This window comes from Musa acuminata, chromosome BXJ2-3 (genome assembly GCF_036884655.1).
Source record: "Musa acuminata AAA Group cultivar baxijiao chromosome BXJ2-3, Cavendish_Baxijiao_AAA, whole genome shotgun sequence".
Lineage (NCBI taxonomy): Eukaryota > Viridiplantae > Streptophyta > Magnoliopsida > Zingiberales > Musaceae > Musa > Musa acuminata.
Genome location: NC_088340.1, coordinates 42201193 through 42221845, shown reverse-complemented (window position 1 = coordinate 42221845; position 20653 = coordinate 42201193). Strand labels below are relative to the sequence as shown.

The following is a 20653-nucleotide window of genomic DNA, read 5'->3' as shown; positions in this document are numbered from 1 at the left end:
CGTTGTAACAGTATATTAGCTCCGCACCCAACGTTTGGGATTCCCCTTCTGCTGCCTGCCACAGCCACTGCGATCTCGCTCACTGCTTAATGGCTTCCTCCGCCGCCGCTCTCCTTCTCATGCGGGGCGCCCCGCTGCGCGCCCGAGTCCTGCGCGCGACCGCGGCGGCCCTGCCCCGGCGCTTCGCCTCGGGCCTCGTTTCGACCGACGAGCCCCTCTCGCCCCCGGCCGCTGCGTCCGCCGGTGAGGGTGCCCCGGCCACGTCTGGCGGCCCTAAAGGGCCAGTTGCGCCGCTGTATATGCAGGGGGTGCCGTGGGAGGAGCAGCCAGAGCACAGGCGATGGAAGGATAAGGAGGAGGAGATCCTTAAGGACATCGAGCCCATCAGGATCCTCACCAAGGAGATTCTTCACTCCGATAGGTATCTTGTTTTTCGTGTAAAACTTCCTTTTTTCCTCTTGATATTTTGCTCGCTGCCAGTAGGTAGAAACCAATTAAAGAAACTGATATTATACATACACAGGCTCTGTGGCAAATGAATTGATCTCCAAAATCAACTCTTTAATTTTGCTACTCAGGAGTCCCCGGTTTGTTATGGTACATTTGATTTTGTAGTCACCATTAGTAGGATTAGAGTGAAAAATTAGGTTCGAATGAGACGATCTTGTCTTAAGCTTTGCACACTTTATGTTCGATAGATTGTTGATTCCAATTGTTTGTGTTCTGATGAACTTAATTTATGAAATGGAGATGTTGGCATGACACTTGAGAATCTTCTGTAAATTGGTTATTCATAGTTTTGAAAGGTGATCCAGTAGAGTCCAATTTGTTTGTTGCTTGCACTAGTCGGCAATGACTATTGCGAGTGAGATGATTTTTGGTTGTAAAGTCTTGATTTTAGTGCTAGAAATAATTCATAAAAAGACAAAACCTTTCTGCAGAACTAATAAGATGGTTGAAAAATACTGGTTGGACTGGTGATTGATTTGTACCAACTGATGTTTACTGGTCTAACTAAGCACTGGTAATAGACCATATAGCTCAGTTTAGCTTGGTAAACCATTCTTTTCTAACCATACAAATTGGTAACCAATGTCTATCAACTAGTATTTTCCAGGCTGTTTCGGTACTTTGGGTTTTGAGTCAGCTTATGTCGTTAAGACTCAACAGTTAACTTATGAATAGTGATGCATAACTTTTGAACAGTGCCTCGTTGAGAATTGTGTCTTATGAGCAGTTAACTTTGTGGTCAAAGGAATGAGTTGACCATCCATTTCATCAAAGAGTACTAGAATTCCAAAAGATTTTGACTCTTGTTTTGTACGGCCAAGGATGTTCAGTTGATGAACAGAAATAGCGAGAGGAATTTCTGAACCAAATGGTTATACTCAAGATTCAGGAATGTGTCTAAAAAGGGACAAACTGGACAGACAACAAAAGTAGGAGTAGCCATTTGTTCAATCTGGTTAACAATTCATTGGCCATTGAAACACACATCAGAAAGGAAACAATTTAAACAGCAAGAATTATGAGATAATTTCTCTTAGCTTTATCAACAATATGAAGTTATAAAATGAGAAAACCCATTAGAATGATTAACCAAACAAATTTCTGAAGAACTCTAACAAGTTTTAAGAATCCCATCATGCCACTAAAGGGAAAATTTGATGAACAAATACTTCCAGAGTTAGACGTTCAATTTGGCATGTAAAGTTTGGTTTAAAAATTACTTTTTGCAATAAAATGAGGAAACCTATAAGAATTACTGGCAAACAAGTTTGTGGAAAACTTTAACTAGGTTTAAGAAGCTCATCCTGTCATTACCAGGAAAGACAATGAACAAATAATTTCAGAGTGAGGTGTCAAACTTGGCATGCTAGGCTTAGTTAAAAATTTTAGTTTTCATCACTTTTTGGAATGACTTTACTTTGTCTTTGGATGCCAACTGTAACAAGAGTAGGTTTTTTTCTCTTCAAGAGAAGCCTTATATGGAGGGAAATAACCAAAACTTAGTTGGACAAATTAAAAAAAAAAGGTGACTTTCTTTTAGGAGGCACACACTTGCTAGAGCATTTAATGAATCTCATTTTGATCATGGAACAGTTGGATTATTGTTGATTTGTTTGCTTATGGGAGTTGATTGTGCCACTATGGGAGAATGAATGTCTAGAACCATGCTCCAAAATTTCTTGAGATGGTGTCAACCGAAGCATCCATTGTTGAACGTGGTAGCTCTTGAGAAATAGAAACCAACTTGAAGGAATGAAAATTGCTATCTTCTGAGGGATTCTTCTTCCTATCATCAGTCAACTAGATTGCGACACTTGGCTACTTGAAATATGCACATCTCAAGAACAATAGCCATTTGGAATCACTGCTATTGATCTCTATATAAGGCAGATATGCACATCCACTAACCACTTAACAAAATCTTAAGTTAGGTCTATTTTTGGTCTGTGCTACCAAAGCTTTTTCATTAGTGGGTATATACTTGCATACTGACAATTAGAAGTCTGCTGCATTTTGTTGCATATAGTTATAATCTCATCTCTCTTTATAATTTCTGGGACTGTCATGGTAAGGACAATGTCATTGTCTTGGTTGCTATTGTTTCTCCTACCAACTTGTTTGAGCTTACATGATGCTTTTAAAATACTATTTTACCCCTTACAAAATTAGTGCCCTGCAGATACGGGGATGGGGAGCGTTTGAGCGCTGAAGATGAAAAGGAAGTCATAGAAAAACTTCTCGCTTATCATCCTCATTCAGAAGATAAGATTGGTTGTGGTCTTGATTCTATAATGGTAACGTACAACCTGTTTATGAATGTTGCATATGTTCTCTCCTTGTTTATACTTACATTCACCACAATAGTTCCCACAATTTCCACCAATATGATTTTTTTTATCTCTGTTCTTATTGTTTTAGGTCAATCTCTATTTGTACAAAATATGAAAATATGATTCTTCTTATCATATGATATTATCATAGATTCTACTAATTCTGATTTGTTCAAAAAACTTTAATCAAATGTACGAGATATAGCAGTTGCCTCTGATTGAACATTGCACAGTACATATATTAATAGAGATGATGGTACTTCTGATCCTGTATCAGTGAGCTACAATGTGAAGTTAGGATGAACCTTCCATATTAAGCTGCATGTGAATTGTGGCATGAATAGTAAAAACCCCACAAATTGCAATTAACAATTTCATTAGTACACAGTCAGCAAAAATATCTATATCATGACTGTACAAGAATTTAACAAAACCATCATGTTGTTAATTTTGTTATTTACTTTTCAGTTTGATTTGAGACCAGGTCTTGATTCTTTGTTATAGGACATGATGATCGTGTAGTTCATGATAGAGATTCATCATCATTATGTAAGCATGTGTGATTTTTGTCAGCCTTTAAATTCAGATTTGCAACATTTTTTTTCCAAAACAATTCTTTTGTTCTTCTCTTGTCGCACAGCATTGTGATTCAACTTCAGCTACAGACCTTACTGTTTTATTAGTTGGCTCGAGGTTTCGGTCACTTGGTATTTGTTTGGTTTCTTAGTCCCCTTTACTAGATAATCTCGTTCTTGTTTGTATTTGAGCTTTCTTAATTGCTTTAATCCCTTTTACTAGTAAATCAGTTTCTCATATGTTTATATTGCTTTTGAGTTTCTTTTAATGTATTTATAGATTATGATCAGTCAAGATAGATGTGTTATAACAATATTATGACAAATACTGTAGGCTTTTTTTTGAAGAAAAAAAGAAATATATTACTTAACTAATCTGACACAGCCATCGTCTTGAAGATCAGAATGCAAGATAGAAAAAAAAAATTTCTGGTCACCACTCTTTCTAGACGGTAGTACACCTCTCTTGCAAATGCTGAAGCTTAACAGCAGTTTTCGTGAAGGTCGATCGACATCCACAATTCGGAAACTCAAGATGCCTCTTTGTTGTACGAACTGATGGTGGCTGGATAGACTTTTCATACCAGAAGTGTCTTCGAGCATACGTCAAACGCAAGTATCCATCACACGCGGAAAAGTTCATTCGTGAGCATTTCAAACGTAGCTGAAGGTTTTATTCCACCGGACACATTTTGTAACATCTGTTGTCATTCCCAAGAGTTGCCTGGATCTTTCATATGGATGAGATAGTGATCTCTTAATCCTTTCTTTCTGCGCTATGAACCCTCAGATGTTCATGATATGATGACCAAATGGAGTGATGATTTTGCAGTAGCAGCTGTAATCATTTTTATGAACACAGATGTAATTGATCAAAATGCTTTATGTAGTCCCTTATGATTTTCCAGAGCTGTAGAACAAAACCTTATTGCTCTTTTGATCTTGTGGACAGCTGTAGCTGAGATGCTGAAATCAATGCTTGATGTCACTTTGAAAACTCACTGAAACCATTCACCAATGTTGGTGTATTACAATACTAGGTTGTGCTCCTGACTGATTGCTTCATTTTTGATAGTTGAAAGAAAAGCCTTACTTTGATGAGGCTAAGTTTTCCAGAATTGTTATTCAAGACTCTGATGCATCATATATACTTCCCTGGTTTTAGCTTCTACCTATCATGCATCCATAACTTGAACAGAAACTTTGCTGCTTTCTCATCTCCCAAATTGCAATTGTTGATCAAAATTTCATTTTAAGTACAGTCTAATGTTCAACATGCTGCAGAGATCATTGCAGCTTGCTCATGTCTAGTGGATCCCATTTGCGATTCAATTCAAATTTAAATCGGAATCAAATCAGATTGAACTAGAATTGAATTGGCTTTATGGTTTGTCGATTTTAGATTGAATCAAAATAAGTTTTGGGTGATCAATGGTTCTAAATTAAAAAAAAAAGATAAATCGATCAATGCCTCTTTCATCATCGATAGTTTGAGAGTATTTAAGTCAAGATAATGATTCAATTGCAAAATATTTGAGTCAATCGTAATGATCCAATTGTAAAATATGAGTCTCAAATAAAAAAAAGCTGAATGTCTCTAATCATTTTTCAAAATGATATTATGATCAAATTTTAAAATAAATTTATATTTTATATATATATTTTTTTTATTATTTTTAATAAAAATAAAAAAAAATTAGCAACTTAAACCGTTTGCTCCGGAACCCGAAGCTCACACGTGGCCCCGGGAGTGCCTCTTGACTCATCTGCATCTATACCAACAGGAGACAGTCTCCGTTTGCCTCACGCCATCGGGCACGACCCATGCAGCTGATGTGGATCTTGTGGGGCCGAATATTTGGGCCAATGACCATCGGCCCTTGAGCTCACCGCGTTTCCGTCGGGAGCAGGTTACCACACTCCGCCCCCCGATACATTTGGGATCGGATCCGCTCCAATCACTATATACATGAAATATGATCGGACCGTTCTCGCATCAGTAATCTTAGTGGACGGCCATGATGTGCTAGGTGGAGGACTCCGACTATACCCATCCCAACCCCTTCTCTTCTTCCTCGTCTCCCTTCGTCATCTTCTTGTTCTTGGCGATCTCCCAAATGGAAACCCTATTCGATCCTCCCCATTTCCCGGTTCTTTCCGTGCGCCCACCCTCACCGCCATGAGAAGGAGATCGTTCCACTCCACTTCTGTCGCATCTTCATCTTCCCCCCACCTCGATCCTCCTGCAAACCCTCACCCCCGCCAAACCCTAGATCGGATTCGGATCCTATGGCACCGAATCCGCGCGCTCCTTGAAGTCCTGTTGGCACTCCGTAAAATCGTTATCGCAACGTAGGTTGATTTCTTGTGTTAACTACTCTTCTCATTCAATTTGTAAGCTAAAATGTTAAGGCTAATGTGTATGGCACATAGATACTTCATGTATATAATTGTGATGATTGAATGAATAGTACAACTTTGTTGTAACACAATGCAAACTTCTAAAGTTTGAAGTTCCTGTTCAAGTTCCAGCATTAACTGGGTCAAATGTGTTCCAGCTTTCCAATTTGTTGATCTTTCTTTTGGACATCTTGTCCGAATTGTTAGCTGCAGAAAGTAAAGATGACAAAGTGACGATTGTGTAGTACATCCTATTTTGGATATATGAAACCTTTGGCTGTGTTTTGCATAAAGATTGTTTGTTTTCAAAAAGTTTTTGAACTCTTAGATATGTAAATTGTAGAAGAAATAGATAAGTTAAGACAAAATTGAAGACACGAAAATTAATCCAGATAACTTTTATTTTTATTTTAATAAACTATTCTTTTCAGACTATAAGAATCCTTCCTGTATAACATTTGGCAAGAGTAACTCAATCCTCGTTTGCTATCTTCATGCTTAAGTCAGGAAATTGTTTGAATTCTTACACTGCTGTTTTAATGGTGGGTAGAAGCTTGCCTCCATGAACCCTGCTACAGTTCGTTTCTGTCCACGGAATCTTATGGATCTTTGATCCAAATTATAAACCTTTTCTTCTTTGTTTATGTTATTTCCATGACTCTTCTGTTGTTCTTCTTGCTTGGTTCACTTAATGTTGAATGACCTTTCAGGGCCCTGTTTTATGCTGCTTTAGTTAGCCCTCAGATTCTCTTTCAATATGCATGAAGGAAAGAAAGGAATCATATCATGGATGAAAAATCTATTGTTAGTACTTTGATCTGCTGATGGAATATTTTTACTTATCAACAGGACAGAGGTCCAGCTAAAAGGGAGATACCAAGGCCACAAATATGGAATCAATGATGCCAGAAGCATGTGATGCAACCCCAGAAAGGTATCACCATGTGTAAACATTTCTTTGCTTACAAGATATGCTTTTGAGGTAGATCTATGGCATCAAACAAAGTTAATGCAAATTACCATGTTTTAGGAATGTGCAAACCTTATCTCATCTTTTTTGATGCTTTATCACAACTTTTAGATTGTGCATGAGTGTTGTACAAGATTAACACCAAGTGATAGACTAACTTTGTCTACTTTTGATTGCACATAGATCATCTTCTAAAGAGTCTCATTGGTCGCCACGGAGCGCACAGTGACAAGGGAACTAACATAAAGAAATCATGGTTTTGGAAGCATAAATTCTAAATTCAAAGCGCTTTGAACATACCCTAAAAGACTTGATTTGAACATGCATTAACAATTAATTGCATCTGCTTCTACTTCAAATGTCTTGTAGTATTCAGATGACACACTAATTAATACATACTTTAATCATTTTTAGAATGGTAGTATTATGACCACCAATCACTACATTAGCGTTTCTCCCGAGTATTTAATAGACACTACTAATAAGTAATTAGTAGATATGTTGAGATCACATATCTTGGAAATTTTATTTGACTAAATCAACTACAGATTATGTGGCAGGATTATTTCTCTCCATTTGTACACTCAGCTACCAACACAAAGGACTTTGGCTTTGCGTCCGAGGATTGATCGAAGGTAAGGAGCATAATTATCTAATCCAATCTTTTCTGATGGTGCTATAAAGCTTCTCGTTGATGGAAATTGATGCAAGCACACACACAGCCATTTCTGATCACAGGCAACATGTACGAATGCTTGCCATGGTGGAAATGATAATGCTGCAACTATGTATGATTGCTGTGGAATGGCTGTGTCGGCAGAGAGAGAGAGAGAGAGAGGAGTAAACCTGGTCTTTTATTGCCTTGTGGTTGCTAGTTGACAAACGAGGACGGTGACGCAGGAATATGCTTGCACTCGCCGAGGAGTACGACGGCGAATAAAAGCCGCGTCTGTGGGGTCATTCGCCACGGCGGGAGTTCCCTCCAGTCCGACCAAGATGCGGCGCGGCTCACACGGGCGTGAGGAGAGTTGCGTCCGAGCATGAAGACTTCGCTACTCTTTCTCTGTTGTTGCACTAACTCTTTTGTTTTGTGAAACAAAAAGAGAATCAATTGATTCAACCCATCGGGGCAGAAAATGTTCTTCAAGGAGAGGTTATTGGGCGTCTTGTCGATGTCAGATTGAGATCGTCAGGAGGACGAGAGCTTTTTTTCTTTGGAGGACATCATAAAGATTACAGAGAAAACTTCGTATTGATTACGCTACTAAGAGGCCCATTTTATATAGAGTTAAAGATTCGGGAGAATAGTTTTTCATCTTGATATAATATTTTTCATTTTGATATGATAAATCTTACTGGGTGGGTATCCTTCGTCACTCTAGATTCCACGTGTCCATTTTTTTATTTGAGGTTAGTTTATTTTCGTATTGTAAGTAATTATACTCTTAAATTAAGGCTTATATTCATAAAATTGTGATAGAAATTAATTTAAAAAATAATGTATACATTGCTTAGGATGTGTCTTATGGTCGAGTTGTTCAGCAATTACGTCGGCACTAACGTCGGCACTAACGTAAATGCAAAATGAGCCATCCATACAGATATAGAACGATCTTCATATCTCGTCGTCATTTTTATTTTACGGTGACATGACTACTCGGACACACTCAAGTCAACTCCTCACGTACAAAATCCAAGCTTCCTTATGATAAAAAAATCACCTAAAAAAAAAAACTTATTTTGATAACTGTTTCTTGCATTATATTCTGATTCATGAGGTTGGTGTGAAATGAAGTATGAGTTAGGTGGGCGGTAGCTCGCCTTGGTTGACCATAAAGTTATCTCTGATGCAGATGCAGTATTGAAGAGCTCTCTTTACTGCTCCTGTCAATACTAAATGCGTAGGTAGGCACACACCCACCAGAAGGAAGCCAAGAACATTAATCTTTGGCCATTTGATTCCCAGCAGGGCGGTCAATGAATCGGCTTTTGTTTGGTGCAAACAAAGTTTCTCTTGGATTGTCCTCTGTTCTTTCCACTCTACTTGTAGATAAAGGTGAATGATGTGAGTTTCTATGGACTCTGTCGAGTTGACATCTTATGTATCTATTCATTCCATGTGTCAATTTTTATTTATTTAGAGTTGTTTTATTTTCTCACATCAGAATTAATGTCAAAGATTTAATGCAACATGCAAAGCCTACTGCTAGAAGACATCATCATTCAGTGAAGACAACAGATTGACAGGGCATAAATGTTTTTCCTCCTCAAAAAATAATATTATTCAATTTGCTCAAACATTTAAAAGAAACTGAAATATATTTCACTTAGAAAACCTCACAAATAGTTCTCATTGTTCATTTCCTATTGCATGTCACAAGATTATCAGTAGGAGAGTATCTATCACCTGCTGAAGACACACAAGTCAGATGTATTACAGAATGGAGGTGGATATGTCATTACAGAAGAAAGATATGGAAGTGGCACATCCATAATTGTTGTTAGGAACAGCTGATAGTGGACAGATGACAATGGAATTGCAAGAGATTAGACCCACCAATCTGTAGCTGCCTTTGAAATAATTGAATTGGATTAGGTATTGAAAGCAACTTGAGATGGTGATGTTGCATGAAAAATAATGAAGAGCCTGCAAGCAGGAAATATGCCCATTTAAGTAAAATGGTTTTCCATGTCCTGCAGAGAGCAAAACATCAAGTTCAGTGCTGGTGGGCCTGAAGAGATCACTACTGCAGAGAGAGAGAGAGAGAGAGAGAGAGAGAGAGAGAGAGAGGGGTGGTAAGGGAAAAGATCCTGATAATTGTTTGCCTCGTTGTCACATCAAATGCAATTTTTTATCCTTCATTATTCCTGATTGGCTTTCCATTTTGCAGGACCATGCAGGTGCAGTACAGTGGAGAAGATGAAGTGCAGTAGCTGTTACAGGTGGCTTAGGATGGCCAGCCACCTAAAAGGGTGTAGTTTCTGCTTCAGGTTGCCTAATCATGTCTCATATTCCAATACTTCACCTTCAACAGTACCTCAAAGATAGCAGTTTTTAGAGTTCATTTCTTAGTCCTTTCACTATGTGGCTGTACTAAGAATGGATGACTGCATAGTTCATCACCATAATGCATGGATTTGGTGAGACTTCTTCTCATGGAATAAATGCAGTGGTCTCACTAACTACAATCCCGCCAGAAGATAAGTTATAATCAATCCTCAATTATGATGAAGATATTATACTGTCCTAAGAACTCCATGCAGCACCATCTGCAGCTAAAATGACACTGGTTTCTGATAGATTCTCTCAGCTTGGAAGCACATGAGAAGAGCAGAGCAGAGCACATACACTACATATTAGTTTAAGTAGCAATTCACCGGATCTCAGTCCTCAACTTTGCGTCCTCTTTCCGAAGCCAAAGATTCCTTCTCCTCCCCTTCTTCTTCCGCCTCTCTCTTTCTCTCTTCCTCAATCTGAGTTGAGGTGTGCGGTAGTGTTGGCAAATGGAAGAGAGGAGCTCAAAAGCAGCAAGTGCTGTTTGGGTTGACACCAAAAGCATCAGGGCTTTTCCCCTTTCCACCCTGGTTGATTGATTCTCCTTGACCACTCCTCTCCGTTGTGTTGCATGTTTCCTCTTGGCTTAGCTTATCCTTTCTTTATGCAATGATCTGTTGAGCTACTCTCTCTCTCTCTCTCTCTCTCTCTCAGAGGAAGAAGGTAGCAGGTATTCCTACACCACCTTCCCCCTGCTCCTCCTCCTCCTCTTATTCTTCTACCCACTGAGACATGAGCTACGTCAAGGCACCAACATGAGCCCACGAAGCATCGGACGCTGTTCCTTGTTGCTGTCTTCTGTCCTGCTGTTGTTTGAGCTGGTGTTGGGTCTGAACCAGGACGGAGTGCTGCTGCTACAGTTCAAGTACTCCGTCCTCTCCGACCCCCTCACCGCACTCGGGGACTGGAACTATGACGATACTTCGCCGTGTTCATGGAATGGGGTCGTGTGCATGGGCTTGCCGGAGGAAAGCACTGGTGCTCAGGCATCAACCACTTCCAGGGTGATAGGCTTGGTTCTTCCCGATTCCCAGCTCGTGGGCAGCATTCCGCCGGAGCTTGGCCTCGTCGAGCACCTCCGCCACCTCGACCTCTCCGGAAACGCCCTCAACGGCACCCTCCCACCCTCCATCTTCAACGCGTCGGAGCTGCAGGTGTTGTCGTTGGCCGACAACGCGATTTCCGGCGAGCTCCCCGAGCTCGACGGCCGCATGAACGGCCTCCAGGTGCTGAATCTCTCCGGCAACGCGTTGGTGGGCGCAGTGCCGGCCGGTCTCGCTCTTCTTCCGAACCTCACCGTCGTCGCCCTCGCCGGTAATTACCACTCCGGCGAGCTCCCGGGAGGCGGGTTGGGCCTGGTGGAGTACCTGGACTTGAGTTCCAACCTCATCAATGGTTCTCTGCCGCCGGATCTCGGCGGGAAAATGGTCCGGTACATGAACTTGTCTCACAACCGGATCGCCGGCGCGATCCCGCGGGAATTGACGTCGATAATTCCAGCCAATGCCACTGTGGACCTCGCATTCAATGATCTCACCGGAGAGATCCCACAGACCGAAGCTTTCGCCTCGCAGAAACCGACAGCGTTTGCCGGGAATCATGATCTTTGCGGGAAGCCGCTCGAGAATCTCTGCTCGATTCCTTCCACGCTTTCCGAGTCTCCTCCGGCCTTTGCGGCGATGCCCAAGAACGCGGCCGTGGGGACTTCCCCGTCCGACAGCGGGCACGGGCAGGGAGGCCTTCGACCGGCTGCAATTATCGCGATAGCCGTCGGAGATGTCATCGGAATCGGAATTCTCTTCGCAGTGTTTTACTATGTATTCCAAGTGAAGAAGAGGAATAGACTGCAGCATCAGCAGATGAAACGAGTCGGAGCCATTGGCGGGACGAAGGAACAGCCACCAACGTCCTCCAAATCCAAAGGCTTTGGTGGGCTCTCTTGCTGTTTAAGGAAGAAGGGCGACGAAGAAGACGACAGCGAAGAGACGTCGGAGTCCTCGGCCTCCTCCGAAACGGAAGCAGACGAGGAAGCACAGCAGAAGGGAGGCAAGGACGAGGGTGGCGGCAGAACACCAACCCAGCATAAGCAACAGGAAGCCACTCTTGTCACCGTCGACGGCGACACGGAGCTGGAGCTGGAGACTCTGCTCAAGGCCTCGGCCTACATACTCGGCGCCACCGGGTCCAGCATCGTCTACAAGGCGGTGCTTGCCGACGGCACCGCCCTGGCCGTCCGACGAATCGGCGAGAGCAGTGTCATCGACAAGCTGAAGGACTTCGATGCGCAGGTCCGCGGCATCGCCAGGTTCCGCCACCCCAACCTCCTCCGCTTGCGGGGATTCTACTGGGGCGCCGACGAGAAGCTCCTCATCCATGACTATGCCCCCAACGGCAGCATAGCCAACATCTCGTTTACCAGTAAGCCCCACGACCATTCCTCTCGATCTGTTCCTCGACACTACATGACCCACCAACTCGGTGTACTCAACGTGGTGCAATCATCATTCTCAGAGAAGCTCGGCTCGTCGCCGTTTCATCTCAGCTGGGAATCGCGGCTCAGAATAGCGAGAGGAGTGGCGCGCGGGCTCGCATACCTCCACGAGAAGAAGGCCGTACATGGCAACATGAAACCAAGCAACATACTGTTGGACGCAGACATGGAGCCAAAGATCAGCGACTTCGGCCTCGATCGGCTCACGTCGGGGGGCGGCGGAGGCTACCGACTGGGCACGTCGTCCCGGCAATTCGGCAGCAACCGGTCGGTGCAGTCGCAGAGCAGCTTGCCGGACCTGTCGCCTCCGGCCGCAGGAGCCAGCCCGTGTGGGTCTTCCTCCGCTTTGGCAATCGCCTCCGCTGCTCCCTACCAGGCACCGGAGTCGCTGAAGAACCTGAAGCCCAGCGCCAAGTGGGACGTGTACGCCTTCGGGATGGTACTGTTGGAGCTGCTCGCAGGGAGGGTGTTGTCGGAGGTGGAGCTCGGCCAGTGGAACGCGGGGTTTGTGGCGGAGGAGAGGGGCAGGATGCTGAGAATGACCGACCCGGCGCTGAGGGGGGAGGTGGAGGGGAAGGAGGAGGCTATGCTGAGCTGCTTCAAGCTGGGGTTCGCTTGCTGTGCTGTGGCCCCTCAGAGGAGGCCGTCCATGAAGGACGCTGTTCAAGTGCTGGAGAAGATACCATCTTCTTCTTCCTCATGACTCTGACTTGCCATGAACCTTCTTCACTGTAACACGATACTGATTTGTTTGGGATGATGTGATGAAAGTTGAAGGAAAAGTTTCTCTTCTGCTAATTGTGTACTGTAATGCAATGCAAAGTATATTTTCTAGTAACAAGAGTTTCAACTCATCTTCCCATTCACTGTTTTGTTTAGGAAGACAGGATTGTTCTAATAATCCCTTCTAAGATCATATTGATTTTTTTAAAGGTATAAATAATATAGTGATTTAAATAGCAGTTAAATAATAATATTTAATTATATATGAATAAATTTTTGTACTTAATAATTGATCTCAAATCCAAATCCTAAAGGGTATTATTATCTCTAGACATTTGAATCCGTTAGTGCATTAATGTCAAGGTGTTACATCTTTGTGATGTATTCTATTTGACATAATAATTTTTTTTTATTTTTAAAAATATAAATAATATTAATATAAATTAAATTATAATAATATAAACTCGTGAACTATTATGATGTCAGTAGTTCGAGTCAGCTTATCCGTTGGTAAGAATAATAACTACGATAAGACTCGCGTGACGTCAGATGTCCCAAATAACATCTCACAGCACCTGATCAATGCAGATCGGAACACCGACCGAAGCACATTAACACCCTGCTCAAGCTCAATCCTTCACGCCACGCCAATACCAGTGTCGGACGCTACTAGCCTGTCCCCTACAAGCGGGCAACTCAAGAAGTAGTAAGCTTCCCTATAAATACCGACTTGTTCATCGAGAAACAGGGAGGAAGATTCCCTAACCACTATCATCTGACTTGATCGTCGGAGGGGTCGGGCCGAGCACCCCGACCCGACCTTTGTGCAGGTGCGAAGCAGAAGGTCCCCGTCGGACGTGAAGGTGAGGAGTCCCTACCCGGAGGAAATAGCGACCCCGTCTCGACCACCGCATCAGACCACCTCGACGGATTCGAAAGCCGTCTCGGAAAGATCCCCCATCATCTAGACCTGAATCAAGCCACGTCGACCCCGAGGTCACGGCTCAAAGATTGTTTCCATCAACATCCGTGAACTTAGCTGATACTACGATAGCACCCATTTTAATAGTTTGATTTATAATTTATGATTTATCATTTATGGATGTCGATAAGATCTTTTTATTTAGTAAGGGATGGCATAACCTTAACGTTAATTATGAGGTTCAAATGAGAAAGAGTATATCAAGTGATGAAATACTTTGGAGAGTTAAAAATAAGCATAAATCCGAGGATACTCAAATAGATCAACCTTTCAAACTATTGTTGAATCCATGGATAAGAAGAGATGACCAAGCGAATTAAAACATTTTAGTAGCCAGAGAAAAAGAAAACATAAGTGATTCCCATAGTAAAAACAAGTGAAATGAAAGCAATCTAAACCGTAAAATGGGATTGTGGGAGAGCAACTTTGTGTTACTAGGCAAAGTGATTGCACCCTTAATGGCGTAAGTCCAATAGTCAAAAGCATCACTAGTTTACGCTCTAACACAAGTAACATGGGGCACATGGAATCCCATGCGAATTGACAAGAAATACTTTGCAAGGCTAAATACTCCTAGGTGATCTATAGCAAAGTAGTACCATGAGAGAAAGATAAAAAGAACCTTAATTAGGGAGTGAAATGGAACATGAAACCATGAGATCCTAAGCAACAAATGAGTCGTGGTTAAAAGTGAAAGATCTTTTAAACCCGGAGCTAGTTGGTTCTCCTTGAAATGCATTGAAGCACAACAGTTGACTAGACATCTATAAGGCACTACTTCAATGTGGGCCACGAGAGCAGTACCAAATCAAGGCAAATTTTAAATACTAGAGATGACCCAAAAATAAGAGAGATCAAGACTAACCAATGAGACGATAGGGAATAAGCTTCATCATCAAGAGGGAAACAACTTGGATCACCAGCTAAGGCCTTTAAATGATCACTCAGTTATAAATGAGGTAGGGGTGCCAAGACAACTATGAGATTTGCTTAAAAGCAGCTACCCTTGAAAGAGTGCGTAATAGCTCACTAATCGAGTGCTCTTGCATTGAAGATGAATGGAGCTAAATGATCTGCTGAAGTTATGAGATGTAAAACTGCATTAGTTAGAGAGCATTCCGCCTTAACACGAAGCACCCATGCAAGTAGGTGTGGATAAATTGAAAGTGAGAATGTCGACTAGAGTAACACAAACAATAGTGAGAATCCAATGCCTCTTAAGGATTCCTTCATAAGATTCATCCACGAGAGGGTGAGTTTCAAAAATGAAATGTCCAGGTGAATGACGATCATAATTATAATGGTCCTAAGGTAGCAAAATTTTTTATCGGGTAAGTTACAATCGCAGGAAGGGCATAACAATATAGGCACTATCTTAGAGAAATAGACATATCTATGAAGATGCAAATTGCTCGGATAGAAAAACCCTATGAAGCTTTATTTTTCCCTGAGATGAGATTGACTTTGGAAATTTTCTACCTAGCTTAGGTGGAAGGCAGAGAAGACATTCTCTCTGGGGCTTGAGTTATTAGTGAGATACCACTCTAGTAAAATTAGAATTCTAATATTATATTAAGATTTACGGGCTATGGGATATTCTTATATAGATAATTTTTATGGGGCATAAGCCTCTCAAAACATAATTGAGGCATCCAAAGGTTTCCTCAAGCCAAAAGAAGATTGACCCTTACTTGAAAAATTAGAATATATATATATATATATATATATATATATATATATATGTATAATATGCAAATATTATATAATATGCAAATAGAAAGATGGCAGGGGGCAAACTGCAAAAGAAACCGAAACAAAAGGAGGGGGCGAAGAAGAGGTCGAGCGCCGGACATCGACTCGCTCCATCTCGAAATCATACACAGCAGCAGCAGAATGCAGGCGCTGCTACGCCCACCGGTTCGTTCCACCGCCGCCCAGCTGCTCCCGCTGGCCTCATCCTCCTCGCCCCCGCTTCCGCCTCGTCGTACCGGAACCCTCGGCTTCACTACCCCTCTGTACCATCGCCGCCCAGATCTCTCATCTGCTCCCTCCAAAACCCTATCCCCTTCCCCTGCCCTCGCTTTCCCTGTCTTCCCATCTCCTTTCCCCGAGCCTAAGCGCCGGATCTTGGTAAAAGCGGCCTCGAGTTTCCCTTCCTCCGATGAAGAATCCGAGAGGGCAAAGCTCGCGCAGGTCCCCCCCTCCATTTCTTTTCTTATTCCTATATCTGCCTCCATGTTTGATTTTAGATGACAATTATCGAACAAATATTATATATAAATTGCATATTTCTATAGAATCAACTTCACATACTTTGTGGGTTTTGGAACAATAGATGTGTCGATGTGTTTGAAGATAACTATGATGGAGCTACTGGTTAATAACTTTAGGTGGTGAGATACATGCGCATATTGGTCAGATTATCTTTTTCATCTTTAAATATTCAAGACGAGAATACTTTGTTTTGATTAACCAATGTAGGATAGTGATAAACTTTCTTCTAGCCTATTGATCGGCAATTTAGAAGATTTAGGGTTTATATAATGAAGGTTAACTTTGGCATACAAAACAAAGAAATGAAGGTGTAGTCGATATAGATGTTAAAGGAATTTAGAAAATTTTTTGATGTTATGAATTTTTGAAGAAAAGGGAGATTGATGAATTTGTTGTATTAGCAGACATATGAATAAAGCTTGGTAAGATGAGGAGGAACCTTTATGGTGCATGTTGCTGGAGAATATCCCTTAGATTAAAAAGAGAATTCTGTAGAATGGTTGCTTTATGGTTGAACCTTTAGGTGATTAGGAGATAGTATGTTCAAGACAAAATTGTAACGAAGATGAGTATGTTAGAGTGCTACTAGAGATCATCGGTTAAAGATAAAGTGGGAAGATTCTTTAGGTTGGTAATGATGTTATATATCAAAGATGATTAAATGTCGCTATAAGGTGAAGTGAGACAATTTGGGTTAGAGGTGTTGGCTAAAGGGAAAACCAAAGGAAAAATTCATTCGAAGCAATAGAGAAGGCTATTGTGGCTCACATATCTCTTGATAGAGCTCAATGATGGTATGTAATCGACACAGAATAGTCATGAATGGTTGTTTAACTTTTCTGTTTGTGGATGTTGATGTTTGATTTTTAATGCAGGGTTTTCTTTGTATATTGCCTATGAGCTTTTGTCTGTGCTGGTTTGCAACTATTTTTCATTTGTTTGACTTAATTCTGCTTTATGTTGTCATCTAAAAGACTTTTTATCACCTTTTAATTTGGTCTAATGCGTGAGCAGGTCTCCAAGAGATTAGAGAACACCTCTAGATACTTTAAGCGGTTGGGAAGTCTAGGATTCTGGGGGCAGTTAGTGTGCACTGTTGTGGCTGCTGTTATTTTATCGTTCTCCACAGTTGTCACTGGGAAGATCACCTCACCGGTTACATTTTATACGACTGCTGGTGGTATTGCAGCTGCATTTATTTCTGTCTTCTGGTCATTTGGTTACATAAGACTATCAGATAGACTCCGGAGAACAGCTAATGAACCTGCAAAGGTTATCTCTCTCTCTCTCTCTCTCTCTCTCTCTCTATATATATATATATATATATATATATATATATATATATATATATATATATATATAAAAGCAAACTTTTGAGCACATACAGAGTTGTCATTTGATGTATTTCATGACATTTATACAACATATTGTTCCATATCTAGAAAGATTAGCTGTAAGGGGGCCTAGCTCATGTTAATTCAAATTCTAACCTAAAGTCAACTTGAGAAAAAGTATGAAGGTAACTCCAAATGACACCTGACTGTTCACCAATTGATGAAGCTTGAGGAAGTTTCTTTCCCTCTTGAAGCTTCAATCTAAAACACTAATTGTGATGAATAATTGGGTTAAGAGAGTGAGCTTTGGTACCAAAATAAGGTTTCTTCTCAGCAACCTCCATGATCAAGGTTTGAAGGTCCTTTTTTTATATTAGGTACCATCTCACTGCATATATCTTAACTATCAAGTATCAACCTAACAGAAGAGAGAAAAGAAAGATAGAGAAAAAGAGGAGAAAGAGAAGAAAAAAAGGGGAAAACAAAGAAGAGAAAGGATGAAAAGAATATGGAAATACATAGGCAAACCAAGTATAATGACTAAATCTATATTAACCAAGGAATAATTTTAAAGAAAGTTATTCTAAAATACATAAATTGTTTTATTAACTGAAATATGTTAAAAAAATTAATGCCAATATTTCTCTCAGTTCAATGATCCAGAATTTGATTAATGTAGTTTGTATTATAATTTTAAACATTTTATATAAATATTTTACATGTATGTTTCTATATACATTTGTTTGGTCCCATATTCCCATGTCTATATCTTAAATTTAAACTCTTCTCTACTTATATGTCCTTGATTAGATTAGTGGCCATGTCAACACCAAGATCTGTTTCTGTATCATGACACCTTTATGCTTGTATGAACCACATATCAATATATGATCGTGATCATTTTGGATAACCTTGTATGGGAATAAGGTTTGTATTTAATAACCTGACCTTATGATGGAACTAAAAAAATTATGATCGAACTTTTCATTTCAGCTGGGACACATTATCCTTGTTTGTTGTTTATACTTATACTGAGATTGTTTCTTTTGTTCTTCCCGAAACAAGTTAACAAACATGTAAAATAAGGAACAAAAGTAGAATCATTAAGAAGCCAACTAATGACAGTAAAATTATCTGGACCCTTTGGCTTGATTCTTCTGTTAGTTCATGTTGAAAATAAAAGGTCAATTTGCAGTTCTGGAAGTTATAAATAGCTATTTAGGAATTAAATTGCAAGGTATTAATCAAGTTGCCTAGAATTTCTGTTAGATACTTATCCTGATTTTTTTTCCATGTTAAAGCTTTTTAAGCACATTGTGGTAAGTTAAATTTTAGACAAGATGTAGTTGTCTAATACTTGGAGGTGACGTAGGCTGTTGATGAAATTTAGGAGAATGAAGCAAAAGAGTATTAAGTACCTTCCTTTCATGCATGTCATTTTTTGTTTCGACGGAGCCTTGTTTTTCATCATTTGTGAATATGTATAGTGGAACTTGATCTGGAAAAGCTCTACAATGCTTGGTACTTGTGTTTTGATTGAATTTATGAAGCGTTATTTTGTGGTTATCATCCAGGCTCCTCCACGAGCTGACGTGGTAAAGACCTTAAAAAATGGTATAGTGTTAAATCTTCTGGGTATGGGTGCTGCAATTCTGGGCATGCAAGCAACCGTCGGTTTACTGGTTGCAAAGGCGCTTACTACCTCAGCGGTTCCTTACTACCAGGGGATATCCCCTGGTCAGAGTCCTGTGTTGGCCTTGGATGTGTTCCTAGTGCAGGTAAATCTGTGGCTTATACTTATTTTCTTGACAGCCTCTTCCTTGACTTACCTTATCTGTTAAACTCCACCTGCACCGTATCTCTTACAATTGAATTCATCTCTTATATCCATGTTTTCCGATGTCTTGTGAATAAACTATTATTGATACTTGTGAAGCTGCAGATGCAACTTTGTATGTGCATTTACACGTATCTGACATGAAAATTCACTTAAATGCCTAATTTCAGGTAGATATAAGTTTTGTGTGACTAATCGAGAACCATTTTATTGTTTCTATGCAACTTCATACCTGCATTCTTTTTCTTGTCCTGATGTACATATACTTTTTCTTCCTCTTTTTTACGTACATGCCTTTTCTTGATGCTCCAAACATATATATAGCTGGACATTCAGAAAGTGTTCTTTTAAACAACATACAGCTATTGAGCCAAACAAGGCTCAGTTGATGATATCTATATCACACATGTTATGTTGAGCATCAGTTTATTTGTTAAATCAAAACAACATATGCACAATGATGTTCTGCTTGGCTTATCCTGCTTTGCTCATGTTATGCTTGCTGTAACAGGCTTCAGCCAACACTATCCTTTCGCATTTCTTGGGGCTTGTCTTCTCATTGGAACTGCTGCGCGCGGTGACGCTGCCAAATCTGGAAGCTGTTCCCATACCCAAAGCTGCTTAGCTACTTAGCTAGTTTTCCAGCTCCGAAATAACGTAGTTGCCCCTTTAAATCAAGGTGCTGTTTGTTCACCTTGCTTGTGTGTTGATTAAATTGATGGATAGCTGCCTCTATTACATATCTGCAGTCCCGAGTTTGTGCCATCTAGAAGATAATCATGTGGTATAAACAGATTTAGAAATCATAGTCAAGGTGTCGACACAACCTTAACTATGGACTCTTCATATTAGGGTTATGAGAGGCAACCTCAAGAGAACTTTGGAACTTGCAGCGGGATTCGTCTTGATAATATAAAGAGATGTGTCATTTTTGTTCAGGGTTTGTGCCACTATGACCCAAGTATTGGAAAATATATCTAATAGTTGGCTCGATGTGTATGTAAGAGGATGAGGAGGAGTAGGTATGGTCTCTCATAGTCTTAAGCTTCCTGGCCCAGTTTGATAGTGCCAAGAGAATAAGGGAAAGGTAGGGGCCACTACTACAAGTATTGTGTTTATTAGTATGTGGGCTAAACGTTCCTTGGAACTTAGAACGAATATTAAATAGGTGT

At 40.7% G+C, this 20653-nt stretch overlaps 3 protein-coding genes and 1 long non-coding RNA gene across 5 annotated transcripts; all 4 read left to right on the top strand.

Moving 5' to 3' along the window:
• The first annotated feature begins 47 nt into the window (after positions 1-47).
• Positions 48-4416, top strand: LOC135608394 (protein DCL homolog, chloroplastic-like). The gene is made up of 3 exons (XM_065101218.1): positions 48-421; positions 2690-2804; positions 3919-4416. Exons 1-3 carry the CDS (start codon positions 90-92, stop codon positions 4081-4083), a joined length of 612 nt encoding a protein of 203 aa, XP_064957290.1. The 5' UTR covers positions 48-89; the 3' UTR covers positions 4084-4416.
• Positions 4417-5483: 1067 nt separating this feature from the next.
• Positions 5484-8090, top strand: LOC135608393 (uncharacterized). 2 transcript variants are annotated; one of them, XR_010485514.1, is made up of 4 exons: positions 5484-5767; positions 6665-6749; positions 7334-7420; positions 7524-8090. It is a non-coding gene; the product is annotated as an uncharacterized LOC135608393 (long non-coding RNA). The 2 variants fall into 2 exon arrangements; XR_010485513.1 differs by having other exon boundaries at positions 7508-8090.
• A 1962-nt stretch (positions 8091-10052) lies between these two features.
• On the top strand, positions 10053-13185 carry LOC103979985 (probable LRR receptor-like serine/threonine-protein kinase At4g37250). The gene is made up of 2 exons (XM_009396266.3): positions 10053-12258; positions 12352-13185. Exons 1-2 carry the CDS (start codon positions 10596-10598, stop codon positions 13032-13034), a joined length of 2346 nt encoding a protein of 781 aa, XP_009394541.2. The 5' UTR covers positions 10053-10595; the 3' UTR covers positions 13035-13185.
• Positions 13186-15844: 2659 nt separating this feature from the next.
• On the top strand, positions 15845-20246 carry LOC103979986 (protein TIC 21, chloroplastic). The gene is made up of 4 exons (XM_009396267.3): positions 15845-16229; positions 17325-17582; positions 19219-19422; positions 19993-20246. Exons 1-4 carry the CDS (start codon positions 15930-15932, stop codon positions 20104-20106), a joined length of 876 nt encoding a protein of 291 aa, XP_009394542.2. The 5' UTR covers positions 15845-15929; the 3' UTR covers positions 20107-20246.
• Positions 20247-20653: the final 407 nt, after the last annotated feature.

What these genes read in the sequence shown, in the direction of transcription:
- LOC135608394 (XM_065101218.1), top strand. Translation starts at nt 90, where the DNA reads ATGGCTTCCTCCGCCGCCGCTCTCCTTCTCATGCGGGGCGCCCCGCTG. An exon ending in GAGATTCTTCACTCCGATAG is followed by an intron (nt 422 to 2,689) that starts GTATCTTGTTTT and finishes AGTGCCCTGCAG; the next exon opens with ATACGGGGATGGGGAGCGTT. An exon ending in GTGGTCTTGATTCTATAATG is followed by an intron (nt 2,805 to 3,918) that starts GTAACGTACAAC and finishes GTTTTCGTGAAG; the next exon opens with GTCGATCGACATCCACAATT.
- LOC103979985 (XM_009396266.3), top strand. Translation starts at nt 10,596, where the DNA reads ATGAGCCCACGAAGCATCGGACGCTGTTCCTTGTTGCTGTCTTCTGTC. An exon ending in AGCCAACATCTCGTTTACCA is followed by an intron (nt 12,259 to 12,351) that starts GTAAGCCCCACG and finishes CATCATTCTCAG; the next exon opens with AGAAGCTCGGCTCGTCGCCG.
- LOC103979986 (XM_009396267.3), top strand. Translation starts at nt 15,930, where the DNA reads ATGCAGGCGCTGCTACGCCCACCGGTTCGTTCCACCGCCGCCCAGCTG. An exon ending in AGAGGGCAAAGCTCGCGCAG is followed by an intron (nt 16,230 to 17,324) that starts GTCCCCCCCTCC and finishes ATGCGTGAGCAG; the next exon opens with GTCTCCAAGAGATTAGAGAA. An exon ending in TGGATGTGTTCCTAGTGCAG is followed by an intron (nt 19,423 to 19,992) that starts GTAAATCTGTGG and finishes TTGCTGTAACAG; the next exon opens with GCTTCAGCCAACACTATCCT.